Source organism: Schistocerca serialis, chromosome 2, assembly GCF_023864345.2.
Source record: "Schistocerca serialis cubense isolate TAMUIC-IGC-003099 chromosome 2, iqSchSeri2.2, whole genome shotgun sequence".
In the NCBI taxonomy this organism is placed as follows: domain Eukaryota; kingdom Metazoa; phylum Arthropoda; class Insecta; order Orthoptera; family Acrididae; genus Schistocerca; species Schistocerca serialis.
In genome coordinates, this window is record NC_064639.1 from 414,577,367 (window position 1) to 414,605,042 (window position 27,676).

At 40.5% G+C, this 27,676-nt stretch overlaps 1 protein-coding gene across 1 annotated transcript in view; it reads right to left on the reverse strand.

The window, feature by feature from the left end:
• LOC126456027 (tropomyosin Cha f 1.0101-like) overlaps positions 1 to 27,068 on the reverse strand; it is a 98,101-nt gene extending 71,033 nt beyond the window's left edge. Inside the window, exons 1-3 of the mRNA XM_050091782.1 lie at positions 26,936 to 27,068; positions 26,740 to 26,854; positions 2,553 to 2,626 (exon numbers count right to left, since the gene is read on the reverse strand). Of these exons, the coding sequence (XP_049947739.1) occupies positions 2,553 to 2,626; positions 26,740 to 26,854; positions 26,936 to 26,968 (222 nt within the window). The 5' untranslated portion in view covers positions 26,969 to 27,068. The remainder of the gene's footprint in view (positions 1 to 2,552; positions 2,627 to 26,739; positions 26,855 to 26,935) is intronic.
• Positions 27,069 to 27,676: the final 608 nt, after the last annotated feature.

Consider the following 27,676-nt stretch of genomic DNA (forward strand, 5'->3'; position numbering starts at 1 on the left):
AGACATAGTTGTTAATTCTTTCAAGAAGTGTGGCATAAGTACCAACACTTTTGATGGCAGTGAAAACCATCTTATATATGTAGAGGCCACAATGGCAATGAAGAGGAAGAGGAAGAAGAAAAAGAAGAACAACATTAAGATGATGATTTTCAGAGATTTTATAGGTCAGTTCCGTTTTATAAACTAATAGTTTTTTTTAGTTGGATTTGCAATCTAATAATAAAAATGGTAAAAATGTTATTTAAAAAAAATTGATTAAAAATTAAGGTGCATCTTATAGTCCGTACCGTCTTATAGTCTGTAAAATATGGTACAGAATAAATTTCTAAATCAACTTGTAGCTCAATTCAGTACCACACAGGAGCAGTTAGCCATAGGTACCTCTTCTGGGAATACCACAATACTTTTTTTGGGGGGGAAGGGGAGATCTCCGAAAATACTGTAAGTAACAGTAGATGATACTGTACTTTCTTTTTCCTTCAGCAACCAAAAGAGGTGAAAAAATACAGAATCAATTTACAGACATTGGCATCACTTTCTCTATAGTAGATCTGGTGATGAAAAGCTATGAAACTGACAATTAACAATTTGCCCTTATTCAGATTATTAGTTCTGCTTCAGCTGTATGATAAAACATATCTGAATGATCTTTCTGATCTGTATGTATAAATGTGGGGTGACAAATATGCACAACTTCCTTGTAAATCACTTCATCAAAAGTAGTTTGCACCGGGAGTGTGAGGTCCCCTCCCCCTCTTACTAGTTGAGACACCACAAAAAACCTAAAATTTTGTATCAACCTTGTTTTGACAGAGATAATATGGAGAGTAAAAACACAATATAATGGAAACCATATGTTTAAACCATTGCATTCTAGTGGTCCTCTGGATGCAACGGACATTTACATGCCATTAGATAATGCTCTTATCAGAGGTGAAAGTAAATGGGGTGTTCAAACACAGCAACCACAAAAAGGAAGATGTGTAGATCTAAATGTTTGTTACATTATCAAACACCTTTGACAGCTATTTACAAATAACGATATCAGAGTTTACAGAAATATGCTTGTGTAGCATAATCATCAAAGCAATGTGAGATATGGCAACTTAAGGCAATCTTAATAGTATGTGTGTGTGTTTGCATAAGGCCTACTTGATAATGATGCCAAATACTGGATCAATATTTTCAAAAAGGTCACACTACTGTTGTATGTAAGAAGGTCAAGTTCTGTATTACGGACGTACAGCAATGTCTACTTCAGATCTCACCAGTTTCCCATTGCCAAAATAATTTATTAGGCATGTGCATTCTCTTGTTGAGAAATTTTTTAACCTGTGGAAGTTAATAATTAAGAGGAATCCTTTTTGTATAAAAAAAAGACTTTAGCCATCAACTTTCTAACAGTCGAAACAGAGTTCGCCTTTTCTGGTGCAGGGCCAGTAGTTTCCCATCCACTGCTCTCATTGCTGCTTCATTTCTGGTGGAAACCATCGCTCACACAGTTCAGTCACAGTAACAAATCAGTGCACAAAATCAGTTGCAATCTTTCATATGCTTACAGCAGAGGAGGACAGTTGTAAAAGTAGTAGTCCTGTAGCAGTAATATGCTGGTGGTATTGGTAGTAATATATTAGTTATTTGTTACTATAGTGAAATTTTTCATTCTAATGTGAATATGTAAACATAATAATATAGTATGTTGTCGAATACTAGGTAACAGAGCACAACGAAGAACAATTAAACACACAAAACTGCTTGTGGCAGCAACAATATCACACGCCTTCATTCAACCACATGATCCTTCAACTACTACATTTTGAACTTTCTCAGTCTATTTCTCCTTCATTGCTATTTTTCGGGTGCCCTTGTCTTGGATTCTCTACAATCCAAGTGTGGTGTATTTTAAATCAGCCATTTCTTAAATGCTGGAAATGAAAGAGCAGACTCCAAGCCCTCATTAACTTTGGATGAATTTCCACTAGTGATAAACCATGACAAGCCAAAAATATCATTGGGTTGTACTCCAGTTCATCAATTTAAATGAAGCCTACACAAGTCAACTCCTTTACAATAGCAAAAATATATATTCCAGTAATAAATTCGATTCTTTATCTGTGATATTGCACAACTGACAAAACCAAGATTTTGTCACTAAAGACCACATGTTGTGTTTTCCGCTTATCCTCCTATCCATCTTATAGATGATCACTAGCAACTAGCAGTGCCTATATTATTAGCAAGCAAGGTGAAATCTTATGGAAACATTAACCAGCATTGTTCAACTGCTTATAAAGACAATTTTTATCACCTTGTGAAACTGAGTGCCATACCTAAATGTAACTGTTCAGTGTAGATTGGTAGCATGTACAATGTACTGTTATGTGTGTGTTGATGAAGAAATTGACACAAAGTATGGAAGAGTGAAACACACAGTGCAGAATGATGCGAGAGCTTTATAAATGACAGTCTAATAAAATGAAAACACAATAATGGTAAGAGACAATGTCATAATTTTTTTACATAGTGGTGCATTTGAATGCTGTTGTTAATACCTTTGACTTCATTTCTGTTGTTCCCTCATATTTTGCTAGTTCTTCTTTCAGGCGCTGTATTTCCTCATTCGCATCTGGAAAATTTGAAAAAGACTGTTGCATATGACGAACATAACATTTTAATGGATATCTTAAGTATTCACAACAATGCAGTAAGCAGCAAACTCAGCACTGTAATATTCTATACACAAATTAAGGCCATATGTATCAAGTTAGTGGGAAGTCGGTGAAGTCACCACTGAAGCCATAAGCCAGTAATTATGGCATGCGAATCAATTTTAAAATTACCACAATTCAGAAAAAATTGTGTTTTTAACAAATTCAGTCATTCTCATTTCCACTTGTACTCTCGCTTATGCTCATACTAAGGCAAGCACACTTTACTTAAAAATGCTGAATAACTTCTGGGCATAACTGGGACAGAAAGATGAACATAAACCAAAGCACTGAAACACCACTCACAGTCATATATATACTATATAATCAGAAATATATGGACCTATCAGTGGATATTAATATGGGGTGTTTCATCCTTTGCCTTTTTTTAAAGCTTGAACTCTGCTGGGTACACCTTCAATGAGGCATGGCAGTCCATTCTCCCTCAAGAGCTGAAACGAGAGAAGGTAGTGATGTTGGATGCTGGCGTATGGAACGTTACTCATTACAAAGGTGTTCCACTTGCTCCAGGTCAGGATTCTGGGATGGCCAGATTATTTCAGGAATGTTACTGTCCACAAATTACTGCCCCATTGATGCTAGCTTATGACAGGGTGAGAAACACCCCCCATACTGTCACAGTACCTCTTCTGTACTACCGGTTGACGCTACACATAATGGCATGTAACATTCTCCATTCATTTGCCAAACCCAAACACTTCCATCAGAATGCCACACAGTATAGCATGATTCATCACTCCATATCACTTATTTCTTACTTATTTCTAGTCATCCACTGTCCAGTGGCACCATCATTTCTTACACCATCCCAACCGTCACTTATTATTGATTACAGAAATGTGTGGCCATGTCGAGCTGCTGGACTATAGAACCTGCTCCCCCCTCCCCCTCCCCCCAGCTTCCTACGCACAGTCATTATCCTAACTGGCCTGGCAGAAGCACTTTGGAACTTCACAATCACCCTCCACAATGCTCAATGGCCTGTGTCCATCATCAGTACATGCTATTCCTTTGCTTCTCAACTTGAAAATCACATTACCAACAGTCAACCTCAAGCTTTAGAAGCGTTGAAACATCCCTGACAGGTCTGTTACTTATGTGACATCCAACGACTAGTCCACGTTCAAAGACATTGTGCTCTCACAACTGATCCATACTGCGATTACAGCTTCTCTAGTGACAACGCAACACTCCTTGCCTCCTTTTATACTGGCAAGTTCACTTCACATCTCATGACATCTACTGGGCAATTCTGCATTACAGAGGTGTGTCCAGATATTTCTTATCAGATTGTGTAAATGGTCAATCTCCACTGTATGAACTTTTTACGTTATCTCCACTTCTCCAACAGAAGGCACAATTATGACCACAGACACAACACACACCTTCAAAACCCGAATTTGTCTCTACATTGCTTAAACAGAGTGTAAGTATTTAGCCGCTCTACTGTCTGACTTAATTTCAGTCAAATACCATAAGGAGTTCTGTACACCGCAAGCAACACATTAGTTGTTGTTGTTGTTGTTGTTGTTGTGGTCTTCAGTCCTGAGACTGGTTTGATGCAGCTCTCCATGCTACTCTATCCTGTGCAAGCTTCTTCATCTCCCAGTACCTACTGCAGCCTACATCCTTCTGAATCTGCTTAGTGTATTCATCTCTTGGTCTCCCTCTATGATTTTTACCCTCCACGCTGCCCTCCAGTGCTAAATTTGTGATCCCTTGATGCCTCAAAACATGTCCTACCAACCGATCCCTTCTTCTAGTCAAGTTGTGCCACAAACTTCTCTTCTCCCCAATTCTATTCAATACCTCCTCATTAGTTACGTGATCTACCCACCTTATCTTCAGCATTCTTCTGTAGCACCACATTTCGAAAGCTTCTATTCTCTTCTTGTCCAAACTGGTTATCGTCCATGTTTCACTTCCATACATGGCTACACTCCATACAAATACTTTCAGAAACGACTTCCTGACACTTAAATCTATACTCGATGTTAACAAATTTCTCTTCTTCAGAAACGATTTCCTTGCCATTGCCAGTCTACATTTTATATCCTCTCTACTTCGACCATCATCAGTTATTTTACTTCCTAAATAGCAAAACTCCTTTACTACTTTAAGTGTCTCATTTCCTAATCTAATCCCCTCAGCATCACCCGATTTAATTTGACTACATTCCATTATCCTCGTTTTGCTTTTGTTGATGTTCATCTTATATCCTCCTTTCAAGACACTGTCCATTCCGTTCAACTGCTCTTCCAAGTCCTTTGCTGTCTCCGACAGAATTACAATGTCATCGGTGAACCTCAAAGTTTTTATTTCTTCTCCATGGATTTTAATACCTACTCCGAATTTTTCTTTTGTTTCCTTTACTGCTTGCTCAATATACAGATTGAATAACATTGGGGAGAGGCTACAACCCTGTCTCACTCCTTTCCCAACCACTGCTTCCCTTTCATGCCCCTCGACTCTTATAACTGCCATCCGGTTTCTGTACAAATTGTAAATAGCCTTTCGCTCCCTGTATTTTACCCCTGCCACCTTCAGAATTTGAAAGAGAGTATTCCAGTTAACGTTGTCAAAAGCTTTCTCTAAGTCTACAAATGCTAGAAACGTAGGTTTGCCTTTCCTTAATCTTTCTTCTAAGATAAGTCGTAAGGTTAGTACTGCCTCACGTGTTCCAACATTTCTACGGAATCCAAACTGATCTTCCCCGAGGTCTGCTTCTACCAGTTTTTCCATTCGTCTGTAAAGAATTCGCATTAGTATTTTGCAGCTGTGACTTATTATACTGATAGTTCGGTAATTTTCACATCTGTCAACACCTGCTTTCTTTGGGATTGGAATTATTATATTCTTCTTGAAGTCTGTGGGTATTTCGCCTGTCTCATACATCTTGCTCACCAGATGTTGTGAGGTAAAAAATTGTCTGCCAGTAGGCAGTACCATATGCCATCTCTGGGAAGGAGACGTGGCACAGTCAGGTCTCTGACCGTTACTATAGCCAAATCAAAATATCCACGGGTATGCTGCCGGTCTATAGTGTCCAACGGTTCCCTCTGAGCAGCCATAGCGTACGGATCTCCGTGCCGGCACGTTCACAGGAGCTCAGTCCGTCAGTTCACCTGATGATGGCGACATGTTTGATCGCCGAAATATTGTGCCCGTTGGACACTATAGACCGGCAGCATACCCGTGGATATTTTGATTATCAAATACGCCGGGAGAAACTCAAGAATCACGTTACTATAGCCTTTTGTTTCCGGTGATTTTTGCTCTGCGTGATGCTCATCTTCCTTAGTCAAGTTTCCTTGGCTATAGCATTAATTTTAAGCCAGATATACACCAAAATGAGAATGGTTTCCACTGCTTTTGTAGTCAGCTCAGTTCATGTTGAATACTTTGGACTTATTTCCTATCTTGACAGATAGTGTGCTCTCTTGGGACCGGGGCATGTGAGAAGCTTTAACAACTATAAATTCTAATTAACATTACTAATAAATATTCTTTCTCAGATCAAAAACTTACGGGAGGATAATTGAAGTTTAATGTCCATGAAATCTTAAAACCCAACATAGGAAAATGAAACACCTACAATCATCCTTATGATCTGTTTTATTTTGTAGCTACCAGTTTTGGCACTTCAATGGGCCACCTTCAGCCCTTAGTTGATACTGAAGGGGTTATCACGAACCATGTATACACTGCATCAGTGGCCAACATAACTGGTTTACGCAGACTATCTGTAACTGTTATGTCAGCACACCAACCATCAATGCCAACTACACAATAAATAAGATTATAAGGATGGCTGTAGACGCCTTTCATTTTCTTATAATAGTGAACGGCCGTGGTACCCACGACATCCAGCCAAAAGGAGGAAATACAAAAAACTTAAAACTCATTTTTTCTAATCACTCTAATATCCAAAATATCAATAAACTCAAGTAGCAATTGTGAGGCTATAGAAAGAACAATAAATAATATAACTTTAATTTAGTCATATTCATACATGGAATTAGTTGATTTCCATTAACATCTTAAAAAATAACATATTTCCTGCTATATTCAGTTTTAGAAGAAACAGTTTGGCACATCGAATTTCAGCAGTGTTGTTCTCTGGAGTGTGACCACAGATCGATAATTCATTATTATACGAGTTACTGAGCACATTAATGTTGTAGCATGTGGTCAAATTGTATAGTAGCAAACTATATTTGCTTATGAAATTTATTATTAACAGTCCATTCCAATTCAAAAGCAATATGCATAGATACAACACTAGGAGAAAGGCTGATCTTCACTACTTTGTGTTACATCTAACTTTGGCACAGAAATGGGTGAATTATATTGCTACAAAAGTTTTTGGTCACTTACCAAATAGCATTAAAAATCATACAGATAGCCTACCAACATTTAAACACAAATTAAAAGAATTTTTGAAAGACGAATCCTTCTACTCAGTTGATGAATTTTTAGATATAAATTAGTATTAAAAAAAAGTTTGTGAAGTATTATCATTACGAAGTATTGTATTCATGATCTATGAGACAAGTATTAATCTAATCTAAGCTCATCATTGTATTTGGTCTCCAAAGAAACTTTTGCAATGGTGCCGGCAGGGCAGAGCAACATTAATAATTTAATTACAGACACTTGTCTCTAATGCTGAACTAAAGACTTCCACACTGACATATCAGGGCCAGAATAAATGATACCTGTGATACGATCGACAATATTGTTAGCGCCGTCTTAACAGTCAAACAAAGTGAAATTGTGATGCAGTTATGGTACTGAACTTGCAACCAGGAGAAAGGGAGGTTCACTATCCAGTGATCCAGATTTATGTTTTCATGGTTTTTCTGAATTACTTTAGCCAAATACAAAGACAATCCCTATGAAAAGGTCACACTCATATGCTGCCCCACCCACATTCAATAAAAGTTGCACTTAATCTTTCATGACCTCACCATCACTGGGGTATTAAACAATATCTCTTCCATACTTCAATGATAAAACACTAGCTCTGCAAAACCATTTCATTCTGCTGCACACATTTTAGCAGCTCCCTTTTGAGCAATGCATAGCGTGATACAGGTGTGGTGAAACAGAGAAATTGTTATTAGAAAGGAAATCAGTACCTTCTTTTCACTATCAAAGGAACCCCTTGAGTGCGAGGATACGAAATGCTAATAATGTTTACAGTGCCCAACATATTGTCTACCAGGCATCCACAACATTGGCTACTAACAACAACAAGGGGATGGGACTGGAGATATCCAATGGTGAGCATAGCATGAGGCTATAGAGCATAGCTGAACTGCTTGCTCGATGAGTAGCACACAACACTGCTACAATACTACAGGTGTTGATATAAAGCAGAACAATCACAATTTATATATATAAAAAAAGCAAGCACTGCATTATATCTCCAACAACCGTTTCCGAAGTTGGCATTTCATCAGAAAGCAATCCAAGGAATTTCGCAGAGTGAAAATGAAGTGGCATAAAAAATAGAAGTGTTTCTTCAAGATGGGTCTGCGGAATTAGTGCAAAGTACATTAAGACAACAAGTGTTTACCAAGTGAAAACGATACTAAAACAGGTGTCGAGCCGTGTAGTTCATCATCTTGTCAGACCGGAAGTTACAAACCCCGTCTCCAGTGAAGTGTAGTAAAGGACATATGTCCAAGGAGTGGGTACTAAACACAATTACGTACATGCAGCAAAGTAAAAAAAAAAAAAAACCTTATGAACAGATTTCAAATAAGTATGCAGCAAAATGGCCGTGTAGTGCATAAGCAGTACTACAAATATTCAAGGGAGGACATAGAGCACTTGTTACAAAAACTGTTGTTTGTGCATTTCAAGAATGCTTGACAAAATTTACAGGATGTGCACAATACTGAACTCCTACATTAACCCAATTTGATGTGCACAACATAGATTACAGCGATTTCAAGGGAAGCAGTGGTTGGTTGCATAACTTCAAACAGTGTTACTGAATTAGATAACAAAATTTCAAACGAAGAATCAATATGATGCACACTAAACTGTGGAATCAACCAGAAAATTTGTCGATGCGATAAGCAAACATATCTTATCACTCAGTAAGGAATTTGTTTTCAATTCTGACCAACTGAGATTTGAAGAGGAAACACATATGAAAGGAACCCTGGAAATTAGAGGTACCAAGAGAGTTGTATCACGGTCAAGTAACATCCATGCCTTAACATATTGATATATGGTTATGCGAGCGTTAATCTGGATGGTAAATTGGTTGGAAAGTTATTTACTGTGTTGTGAAAAGTTGGAGGTACTCTGCCCCTATGATGTGCATAATCTTGCAATGACAATAAGGAATATTTAAATGTCACAGCAAGACAGAGTGAGAAAATGCGCATCAGAACAACAACTATGGTATGAGTACTGCTTTTGGCCAATAGCTGGTCAAAAAACTTGTTTTTTCTTGATTCCTGTCTGCGCATAAAAATCATACTTGTTTAGAGCAAACTATCCCTCCTGAAAGGGTGTGACACTGCAATTCATTCCACTTGGAGCCACTGGACAAATTCAGCCTCTGTATATTTGTTTTTCTCCGTGCCTATACATTATCTGAAGTTCCATGACAAACTGTTTCACATTTGGTTGCATGTCATCACATTCCATCAGTTCTCATCACCCTGTTACACCAATATGATTCTATAGGGATTCTTTAAAGGTGGCTACCTAGCTGAACATCCTGCGCAGTTTGTAGCTTCCAAGAAGTTCGCCTTCAATCTTCATGGTGCGAACCTCTGTGACCACTACGGCGTGTCATTTTTCATTTGTGTTCGTGGTGCAAGTTAACGGTTTATTTTTAACATTTCTTGATCTCTGCAACTCCCACACACCCATTTTCTGCTGCCCTCCTGATGCACATGGTGAGTCATTAACAGCTAATACTTTTTCCTGTCACAACTCTGAACATGAAATTTTCAAATGAGCCTTATTAAAGATTAAACTTGTGACCTTGCACTCAAGGGGTTCCTTGTAAGTAATGCCTTTAAGGGCAGATGCACAACAGGAAAGCCAATGTTGAGATTAAGTGCATGCTTTGCTGTAGACAAGGCACAAACATATTCTGGCACAATGATTCTCTCAATTACTTACCACTGCTCATATGGAGACTATTTGTTTGATTCCCTGTGTCCCATTTAGATTTTAGTCTGATACAAAAAGTTTGAAACAAAGTTCATTAGCACTGGGAAATCATGTCAGAAACTAATGGCATAAGCAAAGAGATCAACATGCACACCATTAAAATGCCAATGCAGAAAGATCTGTCGAGGGTTGAGAGCATTATTATTATTAGCTGACAATATATATTTGTCACAAAAAGTTTGACCTTTCCTTTATTCGCAAACTGCAACTTCTGATATTTGGAACACCCCCGAAAAAATTGATGTTAAACAATGAAAACTATAGATAACATATTTAGCCTTCCTCTACTCTGAGAGTATAAATATTATGGATAGTAAGGTAAATTCCACTGGTTCTCTCTGACAACATTTATTTCTTTCAACTTTTTAAATTTCAATGACTCAATCTATCTGCTCTTTCTGAAAATCGTCTAACATCAGTGGGAAATTACAACGAATCATTATTTCTTGCAAAAAGAACCAGATGCAATAGTGTTACTTGATACAGATTGCTATCTAGTGATTGAAAAATTCATGTTCTGAGTAACATTAGCAACTTTCCGACAACAATAGAAGTTCTCAAATATGTAGATTTCAAACAGTATAAAACAGTGAACCCACCACCTCTGATTCTTTAAGAAATAAAATTCCCATTAATAAAACAGCATTACTTTACAAGTGCATTAATGAGTTAGATATTTGACATTAAGTACATAAGACAGAAAAAGTTTAAAAAGATTTGAAATTATGTTTAAAGTTTGCTGGTAGCTACTAGGTGCTCTCATTACCAAACATTGGATGAGTACAGTCTGTGTAATTTTTACTCTGCTTTAAGCAAAGACTAGTTTTTCAAGTCTCAATGTTTGAGACTTCATTATCTCTTGAACTATGTGTTGGGCAATGATAGAATTTTGCTGGCATATCCAGTGATAAATGTCGATGCTGTCTGAAAAATATGTTGCACATAGAGTTAGTACTACAAAAGTGATAAATTAAAATGCCATATCTGAGGCTGAAGTTTTACTGTGTGAACAGCAAAAATGTAGTAAGCAATAATTTCTTTCCTTTCATCATTTTATAGAGAGGGGGTCAATATGTTTCTTAAATGCTCACAATTACACGTAAAGTTTATTGGAAGTCAGTGCGTGCTCTTGGTGTATTTTGTACGTAGTCACACTGCCTCAGGGCACGCAAACAATTTCTACCTGTAATACTTTTCTTACTGTGTCAAACTTTCAGCATAAGATTATACCTCTTAATGAGTACATTATGACAGAATTTTAAATTTCTAATTTTTTTCAATAATTATGTGAAATAATGAAAATAAAATTTTTGGTGCCCCTGGAAGCTCTTAGATAGCAACCTGCAACTAGGACCAGGCGCCGTGCAGTAATATAGATTATAACAATCAATTTTCTTAAGAGTTTCACGGTGTTTTTATGACCACACAATGTGTGCTAAGTGTCGATGACAACACATATCAGATACACCAAAAATGCTATACGAGAATTACAGGTTTGTGTGTCCAGTGTGCCCACTATGTGGTATTCCATGGCAAGTGACCTGGGGATCCGAGCCCCAATATCCTCAATTTTTATAAAGCCTGTACAGAATGTACCTAATAAATCTGCATGACAATCTGCCAAGTTTCAGCTCCATCATTAACCTGTCTAGACAACAGCAATTTTTTTTCACAAGGCTCCCTTTCTTCAGAACTGAGAATAGGCAAAAAAGAAAGAAAGAAAGAATCCTCATATTTGTCAAGACATTGTACCTTAACTAATACAGCTACAATCCTGAAGCTTGTCAACATGATACAAAACTTTGCAGGAAACAGAAGCAAAGATAAATGAACCTCACAGCTTTTCCCGACATGGTTTATTAGTGGTGTGCTTCCGAGTGTTGAAACAACAGGTCAACTGAATGCCAGAAACTACACCAGTAACAAACAAAGATCAAAAGTCAATGCTCAGTCTCCCTCCAACCTAGCAGAGCAAAAATTCCAAGATAAATGTTCACTACATTTTAACAAGAAATAGGTAGCAAGTGAAAGTGCAGGATACATGACCTGTTAGCATGCTGTGTCTTCCTCTCAGAAAATTAGTGAATTAAAAACTTCTTTCCATAAATGTATTCACTATGTTATCAGCCTCTGAAGTTACCAAAAAATATTAAATTTCGGCCATATTTGACACCAAGTATCTTAAAGTTGACACCTGCTTTTGTATAGTTTACACCATAGAAAGAGCACATTTGCGACAATATGTAATGCCTATTTACATTTTGGTGCCACTGCAGTTATACTGTTTTATCAGTACATTAACTAATGTTTACACGAGATCAAGCTCCAGCATAGAAGCAAAACTTCGGGCCTCAGGCCATCAGCAGATAAAAAGTTATTGGCTGATGCATAACTTTAGTCCAATAATGTTAGTGCAATTGCTGAAGTGTGTAATTCCATATGTAATTTTTAAAAAAGTGGTGTTTGAAGTAATTTTTCAATAAGCTGTGGATCGATACCTTAAGAAGTTGAGATGACTATCTCCGCCCTATCATCATGTTTATCTGTGCATTATCATATTTGGGAATAAGTAATGTACTTGAAAACGGGTTTATAAGCTGAAAGCTAGGTTGTACAGTAACATTAATAATACATTTTGTCAAATAAGGCAAAAAACAGTGTTCGTTTAGTTAACTGAGAATGTTTCACCAATACCCCACAGATGATTCAATTAAAATGTTTGTTGCTTTAGTGGCCAATAAAGTTATGTTCCCTGTTTTTATTACAAAATGTGCTTGAAGTACTACTGCCTCACAGGTTCATTACTGCTGTACCAAATTACACCAAACAATGATTTCAGGATGCCCAGACGGTTTGCTACCCTGCACAGCAGAGACATGAAGCTTGTCAGTTATATCAGCAGTGAATTACTGATATGGAGATGAAAAATCCTTGTAGTTTTGAAGACATAAACAAACCTGCATACCATTTAATGGTATACAGTCCATCAAGGCATAGAAGCTATAAATGGAGTTTCTTTGGAAGTACAACACCAGCTAAACTGATGTAGTAGTTTGTATTTGAATGAAAATGACCAATATGCTCTCATCAATTTGGAAGAATTTTCTTACACAGTTACAAATTTTTTCCAAGATCATTTTGTAATCCTTTCAAGGAAGGAAGACATTTGATATTAAAAAGTTTACATTCAACTGATTTGAAAATGGATGATCGGCTAAAATCTAACAAAGATCAGTGTTCAACAGGCCTACACCTGTGCCTGTCATGTATAAAAGACTTTGCTACAAAGAACACTTCACAAATGTTAACTCCATCTCATCCAGATGAAGTTTACAAGACCAATATATCTGATCTCAGTAAAAGCTTATCAATTGTTCAAATATCGCCACTGAAATTTCAATGAAGTGGTTCAAGACAAAAAATCTGCAAAGTCAAATTTGCATCATGTTGAAAAATCCATGGTTTTTGGACTTGATCATAGTGAATTGGAGCAACCTATTGCAACTAAACAATGTTTTAATTGTTTAGATTATAACCAGCTGATCAAAGAAGAAAAATTTAATAAATCAAATAGCAAAGAAAAAATTATTTTTGATCTCTATCCCTTAAAGCTGGACCATTAAAACAACTATATGGGTGAATTTTGTGTTTCAGAACAAACAGCCAAAGCAACAAGGCATTTTTAAGATTAAAAAGAAATTCTGGCACATTCAAAAAGCAAGCAAGACAGAAGCTTCCAGAAAAATAATGCAAAGGTTATGGATATTTCTGAAGGTAAAGAATTTTATCAAATTTTTCCTGGAAAAAAATTGTTTTCATTTCAGTAGATTAATAAGAAGTTAAGATGCATAAGTACTTGTTACTATGTAATCTGAAAGAAATGTTAGTTGCTTATCACAATGGAAATCAACCTGAAATTGTATTTTTACATTTTTTGAACTGTGTCCAAAGTGGTTTGTGACTGCGTGTCTGCATCAGTTTTGCACTCAGTTTGTGCACGAAAATACAACAGAATGTAAAATTAAGATCACACATAGTCAAAGACAGTTAGGGATTGGTTGTGGGTGGGGGGAAACATGTGTAATTAGGAATCAAAAGACAACATTCTTCATGCCGTGAAAAATTTTCATGACCAGAAGTTCTGAAAAATTTGTGGAAGTGCATTGCAAATTGAAAATACTGATTATGAAGATTTGATTCAATATGAGTGATGGATTCACACTGACCATGCCACACTTGAAATCACACAACAGACCGTGGATGAAATTATTGATGAATTAGCAAAAACATTTTCAGCTGTTTCTAAACCATCGCTACACTGCCGAGCTTAGTTTGTTTGGCAAGTAAATATTTGCAAGTGCCTACAGAAGAGGTAAAAGTGCACTTATGGTGTCAGCAGCTTTTCCTTTCAGTGTTGCAATTGGTAACAGTTTGTGTGATGGAATGATGGGAAGCGAACGTGACAAATGACGAGACGGATGATTAAACAAGATGACAGGACCAACGAGAACACAGTGATCAATAAACATAGTCATGATGTGGATTGTATGAAATCATGTGACGGCATACTGAAATATTTTGTGCAAAATGTTGTCACATGATGTAAAATATTCCACAAAATTTAAACAGTACTCTTAGCTTCCAGCATAACCACAACCTCAGAAATAGGGGTTTTGGAAATGCCGCACCAAGTTTTCAAAACAGTCATTGGGCTACACTACAGATCAATTTGTCACTACAATCAGTTTTCCTCCACTCACATTCATTGGCTTTGCCAATTCACATACGAACTGTAACATTTCAACTTAACCTAGACCTCAGCCTACACTACAGATCAGTCCATTACCACAGTAAGTTTTCCTCCAGTCACAATGGTCGGTTCCGCCAACTCATGACCAAACCGTAACTTTGGAATATGAAGCAACATCCCGAGAAATCGGGTCATATTCTGAGAAACATACAACACCACAAATACATACGAAAAAAGTAACAAACTTATAATTCATAATAGTCAGATCAATTATCGTCAATCTTGCTCTATCCGTGTCAAAAACAAAAACAATAAATTTATATCTTCTGATGAAACAAGTAATTAAATTCAGAGATTCTCACTGGCCATTGCATAGCATCGCCCGATTGGCTACAATCAGTGGAAATTAGCTGCCACTACAGCATGTGGCAGAAGAGCAGCCGACACCATAAGTGCACAGAACCAAAGAAGATCTCAATGTTGTTGAACTGATTACGCCGAGGGAATCTGCTGAAAATTTCTGCTTTACTGTTCACAGTGCAATTCCCAGGATTCCACTGAAAAAGGAAGGCAAACAAAACTGCTTCCATTTGATAATGGAAAAAGGAATGAGGCACATCTGAAAAAGCAAGCATGAAAAGAAGATTCCAGAAAACTATGCAAAAGACTTTTTTGCAGGGGGGGGGGGGGGGGGGGGGAGGAGGGAGAAGGGGGGAGGGGAGGGGCGGGATATCTAGAACATAAGTCAAATTTGTCTAGATGAAAAACACTGTGTCCATTTGAATATAAATACATCAAGAAAAAGATCAGAAACAAAAAGTACATGCCACTGAGCAATTTGAAAGTTATGTTTCTTAGTTATGAAAACAGAAATGGATGTGAAGTCAGAATCTCAAAATTTTATTAAATATGTCCAGTGCATTATGTGACCGTAGGTGCTACAGGTTCACCCCTTGCTTGTGTGTGTGTGTGTGTGTGTGTGTGTGTGTGTGTGTGTGTGTGTGTGTGTCAGTTTTCCACAATTCACGAGAAGGCATTGTGATTGGTACATTAGAATGCAAAGTGACTGCTAGTGGTACAGCCACCATGGACAAACGTGTGTTTGCGTCTACGTTTATACTCCGCAAGCCACCCAACAGTGTGTGGTGGAGGGCACTTTATGTGCTACTGTCATTACCTCCCTTTCCTGTTCCAGTCGCGTATGGTTCCCGGGAAGAACAACTGCTGGAAAGCCTCCGTGCGTGCTCGAATCTGTCTAATTTTACATTCGTGATCTCCTCGGGAGGTATAAGTAGGGGGAAGCAATATACTCGATACCCCATCCAGAAACGCACCCTCTCGAAACCTGGACAGCTCGCTACACCGCGATGCAGAGCGCCTCTCTTGCAGAGTCTGCCACTTGAATTTGCTAAACATCTCCGTAACGCTATCACGATTACCAAATAACCCTGTGACGAAACGCGCCGCTCTTCTTCGGATCTACTCTATCTCCTCCGTCAACCCAATCTGGTACGGATTCCACACTGATGAGCAATACTCAAGTATAGGTCGAACGAGCGTTTTGTAAGCCACCTCCTTTGTTGATGGACTACATTTCCTAAGGACTCTCCCAATGAATCTCAACCTGGTACCTGCCTTACCAACAATTAATTTTATATGGTGTGGGTGTGTGTGAGTGTGTGTATCTTGAGGACACAATCTGGGAAAGCGACATATCAATCACCAGAGCTCCCCGCTTAGACCCATCTGTAAAAACACCAACATAGGGTGGTGCTCATATAAAATAGTAAAATACTGCATTAAAAACAGAAGCAGGAATGTTTCTGTGCTGCACCACATATAAATTATGCTGGGCCTCTGCAGTAACCAGTGTGGAAGATGGTTTAAACGCTGAATTTCAGGTTGTATGTGCTCGACACGGAGTGACTCCAGCACACACTGCACATGGACCTGAAAAGGCACTGTTGCTTGTGGACAGTTGGAAAAAGGTGTTCCAGTGGCGGGCAGGCAACAGGTATGGTACGTGCGTGAAGTCAGATCTGCGAGGAACTTACATGCCTGATGCAGTATGAGGAGCTGCTGCTGGATGGTAAGTGGTAACTCATCACCCTCAGCACAGAGGCTGAGTATGGGACTGGTCCTATAAGCAGCCGAACTGCCTCACGGTGGACAGCATCAACGATCTTCAAATAAGAAGGCCTCGTCAATCCATATACCGTGCATGCGTACTTCAACTGTAAATGCACCAAAGCCCTATAAAACTGAAGCAGATGTGCCTTGTCTGCTCCACAGAACCTGTGGCTAAGGCACTTTATGATGTTTAGTGCCTTGAGAGATCTGGCGTTCAGGTCTCAGGTGTGGCAACCACGACAATTTGGAGTAAAGAAAGAGGCCCAGGAAATTCACCAAGTCTCTAAAATGCAGGATGGTGTCCCTCATACACAAGATAGGCAAATGAAAAATATAATGAGAACGATTAAAATGAACACACACACACATATTTATCTGCATGAAACTGAAAACCCTTCTCTGCAATCCACTCCTCTAACCTCTGCACTGTAAGTTGCAACTGACAACTAGCTCTTGCAGCGATGGAGAACAGAAAACAGCAAAATTATCCACAAACACAGAGCACCGTACATGACTCCTTACCATGGACATGATACTATGGCAAAGAGGGTAATACGTAAAACAATGCCTGGAGGGACACCATTCCCCTGCTCAAACTGTTCTGACAGCAAGTCAGTAACTCCAGTTTTCAATAACTGCTAAGACAGAAAAGACCATATGAAGATGAGGAGGTGGCCACAAAAGCCTCACTGATGCAGTAGTGCAAGAATACAGCGTCTCCAAGTAGCAACATATGCCTTACTGATATTTAAGAATATGCCAATACAGTGATGTTTATGTAGGAAAGCCTACTGAACAGCCGCTTCTTACAGGGTCAGGTTGTCAACAGGGACCAAAATCTCCTGAGAGCGTCTAAGGAGTTGCCTGGTCTTTAACGACCATACCCAATGAAGGTCAACTGTTTGCTCCAGGGTCTTTCCTACACAGCTCATTAATGCTATACTCCCATAACTGATGGGACATGTGCAATCCTTTCCTGGTTTGAGGAGAGGTATCAAAAGTGTCTCCACAAGTTGGGGGAGTTACCTGTCTGTCATATGACCAGGTGCAGTATCATGAGTCTCAGACAGGGCCAATTCCAGTTCCCACTTAGGAAAAGTGTAGTTCTCCCTCGAAATGCCAGATTCTGGCTGGCATGGACAGTAGTTTGTGCAAAATTCTCTGCCAGTGTCTGAGCCATGTATCCAGGCACTATATGGAGACATCCCTATTTCAGTACTGCTGCTATTGGTAAATGACTGCATTTACCAGAAACCCTGCTGACGGCTTCCCATATTTTTGTAGAACAATTGGATTGGTTGATAGATTCCAGGAAAACTTGCCATGACATTTTCTTGCTCCCCTTAATTAGGCAATGAGCCTTGGCTCTAGCGACTCGAAAGGCTACGAGGTTATCTGCTGTAGTGCGGCATTTAAATCGGCAAAGAGCCGCACACCTGTCCTGGATGGCTGAACAGCACTCATCTGTCCAGCAAGCTACAGCACTTTGGAATGGATAAGTCAGCGGCATGATCACTCACATGATGTGACCCACCCATTCCCAGTTGCTGTTGTGATGTTCAAACACAACAAGCTGGCTTAACAGTGTCCAGTTAGATCTGCAGACAATCCATGTTGGTGGGCTCTCTTCAGGTAGTCCTCCATCCAGTAGGTGAATGCGGAGTTTAAGTGGTCACTGGAATGAAGGTTGTCAATGACCTCCCACTGAACAGCGTCTGTGAGGACTGGACAGCAGAGAGAGAGGTTGATGGCTGAGAATGACCCGGTAGCAGCGCAGAAAATGAGTGTGAGTACTTGTGTTAAGGATGCACAGCTCATGAGACGTTATGAGGCACTCCAAAATCCGACCTCGAAGGCAAGCAGACGTCGAGCCCCACAAGACATGATGGGCACTGAAGTCTTCTAGTAGGAAAAATGGTCATGGGAGTCGATCAAGAAGATTGGCTGGTTGTATGGTTTAAAGAGAGGGGAATGGACCAAAATGCGAGGTCATTGGTCCCTTGTTCCTATTAATGTAAATCCATAAGAGAAAGAGAAAGAAGAATAAGGAAAAGGACTCACACAGCACAAAACTGGGAGAAAGAGAAAAACCACAAGAACGGCAGAAGGGCAACAAACACTTCAAAGAACAAAATAGGACAAGAAAACAAGAGAGTCGCAAGAAACAGGTAGAAAGGATTAAAACAAGACAGCAGACGACCGTGGCTTCTTGACCACGAGTATGAAAAGGATAAGCCAGCCACTCTGCAACATATTAAAACCTCCACCCTAAAAGCACTAGAGTGGAGGACACAGATGGACAAATAACAAGCGCTAAAACTTAGATAGAAGGATAAAAAAAACCTCATGCATAAAATGTATAACTAAATCAGTCAATGAGGCATTGTCTGCTAAAATTAACGGTAACGAGTTTGGTAACCGAAGATTTCATTGCAGGGCCGCCAAAGTACGACAGCGCAACAGAATATGGGCCACTGTCAACCGGGCACCACACTGACACTGGGATGGGTCTTCACGGTGCAGGAGATGGTCGTGGGTCACTCAAGTGCGGCCAATGCGGAGCTGTCAGAAACCACAGAGTCCCTGCGAGAGGTCCGCATGGAGGACTTCCACACATTCATAGTCTCCTTAATGGCACGCAGTTTGTTGTGCATACTAAGGTTATACCATTCCGTCTCGCAAAGCCAAAAAACCTAGCGGCATAATACCGAACACAGGTCAGTTTCAGAGATGCCCATCTCCAGAAGCAGTTTCCACATAGCCTGTTTGGCCAGCCCGTCAGCAAGTTCGTTGCCTGGGATTCCGACTTGTCTTGGAGTCCAGACAAACACCACTGAACGACTGGACTGTTCCAGGGCACAGATGGACTCCTGGATGGTCGCTACCAAAGGATGGCGAGGGTAGCAATGGTCAATAGCTTGTCAGCTGCTCAAGGAGTCAGTACAGAGAAGCTCTGCAGTGAAAACACTGCAGCCATCTGGCAAGAAGTACTGTTCAAAACATCCTATGTGAACAAAGACAAAGCCAACGTGAACATCAGCCATCGATCCACAGGTGTTAACACTGCAGAGCCCCGGGACATCTCAAGAACTGAGATCAAGTGACAGCAGAAAGACACTGGATTGATTGACTGACTCCTTATGGCCATGAGAAAGGCCCAGATGAAGCTGCAGCCTGGGTTTATACCACGGTGATGTATGTGGTTGGTTTGGTTGTTTGGGGAAGGAGACCAGACAGCGTGGTCATCGGTCTCATCGGATTAGGGAAGGATGGGGAAGGAAGTCGGCCGTGCCCTTTCAGAGGAACCATCCCGGCATTTGCCTGGAGTGATTTAGGGAAATCACGGAAAACCTAAATCAGGATGCCCAGACGCGGGATTGAACCGTCGTCCTCCCGAATGCGAGTCCAGTGTCTAACCACTGCGCCACCTCGCTCGGTGGTGATGTATGTGAATGGACCTAGAGTAGGGGTGGTAAAGGGAAGGACTCCAGTTCAGACAGAAGGGATCGGACATGAACCACAATTGTAAGCCCTGACCTGGGTCACCGATGCGGGAGATGAATTGCCATGGTTGGGAAAAGGAGATAGTAATTTTGATGCTCAGGAGAGCTGCAAATGTGTGAAGCGTAACTGGCGAACAGTTGTGCACGCCTGATCTGCAATGGAGGGACTCCAGCCTGCACCAGTACACTGGTCACTGTACTCGTCCCAAAAGCTCCTGTTGCTAGTCGATTTCCACAGTAGTGCACTGGGTCTAGTAACTGCAATGCTGAGGGCAATGCGAAACCATAAACCAGCCTCCAGTAGTCAAGGCTGAATTGAACAAGGCCTCTGTAGAGCTGCAGCTGAGTAGAGCGACCTGCATCCCAGTTGGTGCTGCTCAGGCAGTGGAGGGCATTGAGGTGCTACTAGCATTTAGGCTTAAGCCGACATAGATGACAAAGCCAAGTTAAGCGGGCATCAAAAACCAGTCCTAAGAATCAATATGTCTCCACTGCAGTGAGTGGATCATCATCAAGGTAATGTTCTGGTTACAGATGAACAGTATGATGCTGACAGAAGTGCATGACACACCACTTCGCAGATAAAAACTGGAAACCATGGGCTAGAGCCCATGACTGCACCTTGTGGATAGCTCCCTGTAAGTGCCTCTCAGCAACACTAGTACTGGAGGAGCAGTAGAAAATGCGAAAGTTGCCTGCATACAGAGAAGGTGAGACGGATGGCCCTACAGCCACTGCCAGACCATTAATGGCCACTAAAAATTGAGAGACATTCGATACGGAGCCCTGCGGGACCCCAGTCTTCTAGATATTGGGGGGAGGGCATGGGGGGAGAGAGCATAGGAGCCACCAACTTGGACATGGAAAGTACAGAGTGACAGGAAATTCTGAATTAAAATCAGGAGCGGGCCCCAGAGACCCCACTCATATAATGTAGCTAGGATATGATGTCACCAGGTCATGTCATATGGTTTCCTTAAATAAAAAAAGATGGCAATAAGCTGTTGGCATCTGGAAAAAGCTGTTTGGATGGCAGACTCTAGGGATAAGAGATTATCAGTGGTACAGTGGCCCTGGCTGAAATCGCCCTGGCATGGAGCCAGCAGGCCCTGTGATTCCAGGAGCCAACACAACTGCTGACTCACCATACGTTCTAGCAGCTTACAGAGAATGTTGGTGAGGCTGATAGCTATCCACATCAAACAGGTTTTCACCAGGTTTAAGCACTGGAACGATGGTGCTCTCCCGCCATTGCAACGGGAATATGTCATCGCTCCAGATGCAGTTGAAGATGGTGAGAGTATGTTGCTGGTAGTCCAATGAGAGATGTTTAAGCATCTGAGAGTGGATCCAATCTGGCCCAGCAGCTGTGTCGGGGCCATGTGCAAGGGTGCTGAGGAGCTCCCAGTCAGTAAATGGAGTGTTATATGGGTCTCTGTGGCATGCAGTGAATGAGAGAAGTTTGCCTTCCATCTGCCGTTTAAGGGCGCGAAAGGCTGGGTGGTAATTTTGGGATGCAGAGGCTTGAGCATAATGCTCAGCAAAGTGCTCGGCAACTGCGTTTGCAATGGAAGATAATACACCATTGATGTTAATGTCAGGGACACCTGTCGGGGTCTGGTACGCAAACACAGGTCTTATCTTCGTCCAGACCTGTGAAGGTGATGCATTGTGCCCAATGGTTGAGACAAACCTCTCCCAACATTCCTGTTTCCGCCTTTTTTATGAGCTGGCGAACATGGGCACAGAGCCATTTAAAAGCTATTAGGTGCTCCAGGGGTGGGTGCCATTCATGCCAGTGTAGAGCCCACCTACACTCTTTAATGGCCTCAGCAATTTCTGGCAACCACCAACGTACTGTCTTTTTCTGGGGGGCACCCTAAGGAATAAGGGATTGCGTTCACCACCACAGATTTTGGTTACTTGCTCAACCACCCCATCAATGTTACCATTGTGTGGGAGCCTCAAAAGTGACGGTAGAGGTGAAAGCTTCCCTGTCTGCCTTGTTTAAAGCCCGTCTGGGAGAATGATGCCAGGGGAGTGACAGAAAAATGGGGAAGTGGTCACTACCACACAAATCATCATGGGCTCTCCGGTGGACAGATGGAAGAAGTCCTGGGCTGCAAAGTGATAAATCAAATGCCCAGAAAGTGCCATGAGCCACACTGAAATGTGTGGGAGCCCCAGTATTTTAAGAGGCAGAGGTCGAGTTGAGACAGTAAACTTTTGACATATCTACCTCGGCCAGTAAGCATGGCACCACCCCCTAAGGGGTTATGGGCATTAAAATCTCCCAAAAGTAAGAAAGGTTTAGGGAGTTGTTGAATCAGTGCCAATATGTTCATGTGTACTGCACCATCTGGAGGAAGATATACGTTGCAGACGGTTATTTCCTGTGTCATCCTTATCCTGACTGCCACAGCTTCAAGAGGAGTTTGAAGAGGCACATGTTCACTACATACCAAGTTCAGAACATAGACGCAAACTCCACCTGACACTCTATTATATCCACTACAGTCCTTGTAATATCCCCTATAGCCACGGAGGGCAGGGGTCCACACTGCCGGGAACCAGGTTTCCTGGAGGGCAATTCAGAAAGCTTAACAGTTGTCACAGCTCAGCTAGGTGGTGGGAAAAACAGCCGCAATTCCACTGGAGGATGACGTTATCGCGAGGCTAGGAAGGCATGAAGCGATAAAGGAGGCAGTTTACGCCTCAGGGTCACCTGCTGCCACCGAATGAGTAGCTGAGCATTCTATATCCATTGTGTCTGAGGGTGCTGTTTTTATCAAGACTGACCCAGATTACATTTTGGGCCTCCCCAAACTTGTCCTCTAAATGCTCCACAAAAAACTGAGGCTTCATCGACATGAAGGATTCCCCATCAGCTTTCGTACCTACGAGGTACTGGTGCGAATAAGATTTGCTGCCATCCTTAGCCTGGTGTTTCTCCCATGGCATAGTTAGGGTGGGGAACAATTTGAGGCTATCCTCCCGTGCATTAAATTGTGAGACCTTGAGTACTTAGAGACTGCTGGTGTTTGACCACCAGCAAGTGCTGACGTAATACACTTCATGGCGTGTCATCCACCCTGATGCCACCCACTCCGATCAAAGGCCTTCCCCACAGGCGCCACCCAGCCTCAGCAAAGGCCACCTGGAAGGATGACCATTGCCGGGAGACCCATGATGCCTCAGGAAGATGGGCATCAACTCCTTGGAATACATGGGGAGTTAATGGTGCAGGCATCAGCAGAACAATCCCTGTTCAGTCAGGGGGACTACAACCAATAGGGTACATGGCAGCCCCACCACAACGGACTGGCTACCATGCTGGATATGAGGTGCAAAGAAGTCCATGATCATCGTCGGCGCAGAAAATGAAACTGCACAGGCACAGGGGGCCTTACTTCACTAGCAGTTTCAGTTCCTCTGCATGTGCCCTGAACCCATTAATGTTCCACTGTAATATGGGAGCCAGCTATGCACCCAGGAAGGTGCCCTCATCCAACAGATGGAGAATGAGCAGAACTGCAAACCCATGACGATAAAGAATGATGAAGGTCTCAGTGCACAATGGACACGATGCACCATGTAAGGCGCCCTTCCCCAGCTGGCTCGCCCTTCAGAAGAATTTTGGAAAATAGAGGTCAAAAAGAAAGAAAGAAAGAAATCACCTTTAAACCTCTGCAACCACCGCTGGATACTGCTGCGATCACTGTGTCCTCCTCCCCATAAACGGGGAGCAAATTAATACAAATATTTAATTCGCTATGGAGTATGGGTGTAAAGCAGCTTAAATAAGAAATTTGTCACTGGAAAACCAAGAACACTGCATAGTAATAAAAACGGTACTATTGTATACGTGCAACCAAATTTTTACTTGTTAAAGCCTAGTATCCCTCATGGACCAGTGTTCTGACAACCATCTTCATTTTAATATGTGTGACATGACTTCAAGCAGTAACTGACAATGTAATAATTTATGTACAGACACTTCACTCATATAAGGTCAGTCCGGCCTAACGACACCAGGCTTAACCCTAACAATGCCAATACATATTTGCAGTGGTCCCAAATAGAGAGTAGATTTTACGACAACCCCCCCCCCCCCCAAAAAAAAAAAAAAAAAACAAACAACTCTTGTAGATTTTTATTACCAACATACTTTTTAAAAAGGCCAAGAACCTTATAATATCTTGTAGCACTGTCTTAGCAATATCAAAGCATGTTGAATAACATATACTATCAGTGGGATGGGGTTGTACTTGATGACCAACGTGAAAAAATTACAACACTCTGTTGTTGTTGACATTTTTTAATGGCACAGAGATAGTGATTTGTAACTAGGGTCGAAAGTCTGACAAGATTGAATGTGACATTCATAATAAAAAGTCAATTAAGGAGGATGAGGAGGAGGAGGAGGAGGAGGAGAGGGGGTTAAGACACCGTTAACAACTCAGTTCGACTTACATTTTTGGATTAAATTTAAGTGGAAGAATTCAAAATAATAATAGAATCTGATAGACGAAAACCATTTAAAACAATAAATATCTTCTTCAAAATTTTAGAAAAGAAAGTACTTAGTTCAAAATATTTATAAGAGGTGGGTGTAAGGTACCTAAATAAGCCTGGCAACGAAAGAAGATTATAATTTGATCGGTAAGCTGCCAAACCATTTCCTCCCCTCTTCCATTTCTTATGCTTTTTGTTTGGCATATATGCATCCAAATAGTGATTGGAGATTTATCTAGGATGTTTAACACCTACACCTTTCCAAATTTAACTTGCAGGTTATGTTATTTAAAATGAAAAGCGCTATATATGGAGCAAACATATACCTTTGGCCTTACTGTTCCCGCAACCTTTATCTCATTTTCAAATTCATTGCCTTTGCCAAATCAAAAGCAACAAATCTGTCACGACAACCAACTTAACCAAAATTCTGAGGGGAGATTTCACCATAGTAGTTAACTAAATGAACATCAAACATCGAATGGACAATGAGATTATTAGAGATGGAGCACAGCACAAGAATGTTAAAGGAAATATGCCATGTATCTTTCATAGAAACCATCCCAACATATAAACTTAATCCTTGTTGCAGACTATGGAAATTTTAAATCTGGTCAGAAAAACAGAGATTTGAATTCTGCTCATCCCAAATACACAATGGAACAAAGCACTCTGTTCCACAACGGCAACTTCTATACCTCAGTATATTTCAAACACGTACCAGGTAAACAACTAAAAATGTTCCAACATCTACTTGGGAGATGACAACTCGGGAGAAGCGTGGACACAGTACATGATTATAATAGCCACCGTGATATCACACACAGCAACATTGACCAAAAATTCATATACAACGAGCAATCTCCAGCTCACTTAGTTACATGGAATATTAATTGACTCAGAAACAAGGTTTCTACTGGTAATATACACACAAACTGTGAACAAAATCTCTGAAGGGCTGTGCTCTCATCCACTTTTCTGAAAGAAAGTAGACATACGTAATGCATTAATAACTGGACGTTTTTTTTTTGCTTCGGGTGACACTCACCCATACTTCAGAAACTCTGTGGCTAATTCACTGTTGTGATCTGATGTAATTCTTCAAGTGAAAAAGTGAGTGAAAACAATTTCAACACAAAAACTGAAACTCTTTTAACTGCTAGACTTGTGACCCACATTTTGATACGAGTCGTACCAACAATCATAACACTGAGATCTGCAGCACCCAACAAACCCTACCCGAGCACTCATTGAAAACTTGGCGTAATTTAACACGCCAACATGTCCTACAACATGGATCCCGTTCACAACGTTATCAATACTTCTCCTCTCGCACTTTCCATGACCTCACGTTAATCAGACGGCGACGATTCAGAAATTTCTTTGAAAGGTGTTCTGAAGTCGCTTCTACAATCCTGAACAAAACTGAAGCACAAAACTGCTTTGCCATTTTGCAGTAATAACAGCAAGTATGAAAGTGCTACCACTGCTACACACGTCATATGTAAGGAGCAAGTTCAGACTCACTTAGTTACAGGGAATATTAACCAGACTTGGAACACAAGCTTTCTACTGGTAATATACACACAAACTGTGAACATCTCTGAAGGACTGCGTTCTCATCCACATTCCTGAAAGAAGGTAGACGTACTCAACGCATTAATAACCGGACGTCAGTAACATAATTTAAGTTCGACATCATTTACACGTTTATTTTCCGAGTGACACTCACCCATACTACAGAAACTCTGTGGCTGATTTTACTGCTGTGATTTGACGTAGTTCTTCATGTGAAAAACTTAATGCAAATACAGGAAATAAACGTAACAATGCTCTGACATAAAATAATCTTTAAATCCTTCAAACACTGCTGAGGAACTTCTGTTATTCAGGCTAACACTATACTTGCCATCTTTTGCTTGCTTTGCTTTTTGTGCCAGCATCAAAAAGTGTTTGCATTTCTTGACCAGTTCTTCTTTGGAAAGATTATCAAAGGGGTGTTTCCTCTGTAAAGTGTCTGTGTCCTACAACAATGAAATAATTATTCTTAGATATCAATCAGCTGTTAATAGATCACCACAATTTACTCTGATCTGGACTGCAACCTTCGTTTCAACTGCTTTTTCTTGACCCTCCATTACAAAACACGTTCAACAAAACATCAATACCAATACACTGTTATCATTCACTAAACACTAGTGTCAAATTTATACGCATTTCCCAAAGATCTAATCCATTGCGCCAAAGAAGAAATACGCAGACGTAATAACCAAGGAGGTTCACCTCTGTAGTAATATACCGTAACACAGTGTGAGTGTTCCGATTCTCGCGCCAGTAAAACGTTAGCTGCGTTGACGTTACTCACCGGAAACTGGCGTATCCTGAATATCTGCTGTACGTGCCGGCTACAATGACAGAAAACAGCTGACGCGGAACTCTGTGTACGAGAGCTGTAGCAATAAAATTCGTCTACTTTACCACATTTTGGTCCATCAGTTATCCATATGCACTAATTAGCGAGTATATTATAGCGGCTGTTAGCATTTAAAGTGGAAAATGTGGTGCTAATAACGTTTCAGTTGTGTTTATGAAATTTCGCTTGACAAAAAGAAAGCGTGTGAATCATATTCCGTAACAGATATATATGACCCTGTTGCGGAAGTAGTCTCAAAATTGAACACTGTTGTAATGTACATGGTCAAGTTAATTGTACATAAAACATTAAGAAAAAAGTTACTGTACTGAAGCTTTTCTCACGAAATTAATACAAGACCATCCTATACATTATTGGCACATTGTGGATTACCTTAAATACATTTGTACAGATATTTTAAATGTAGTTATTA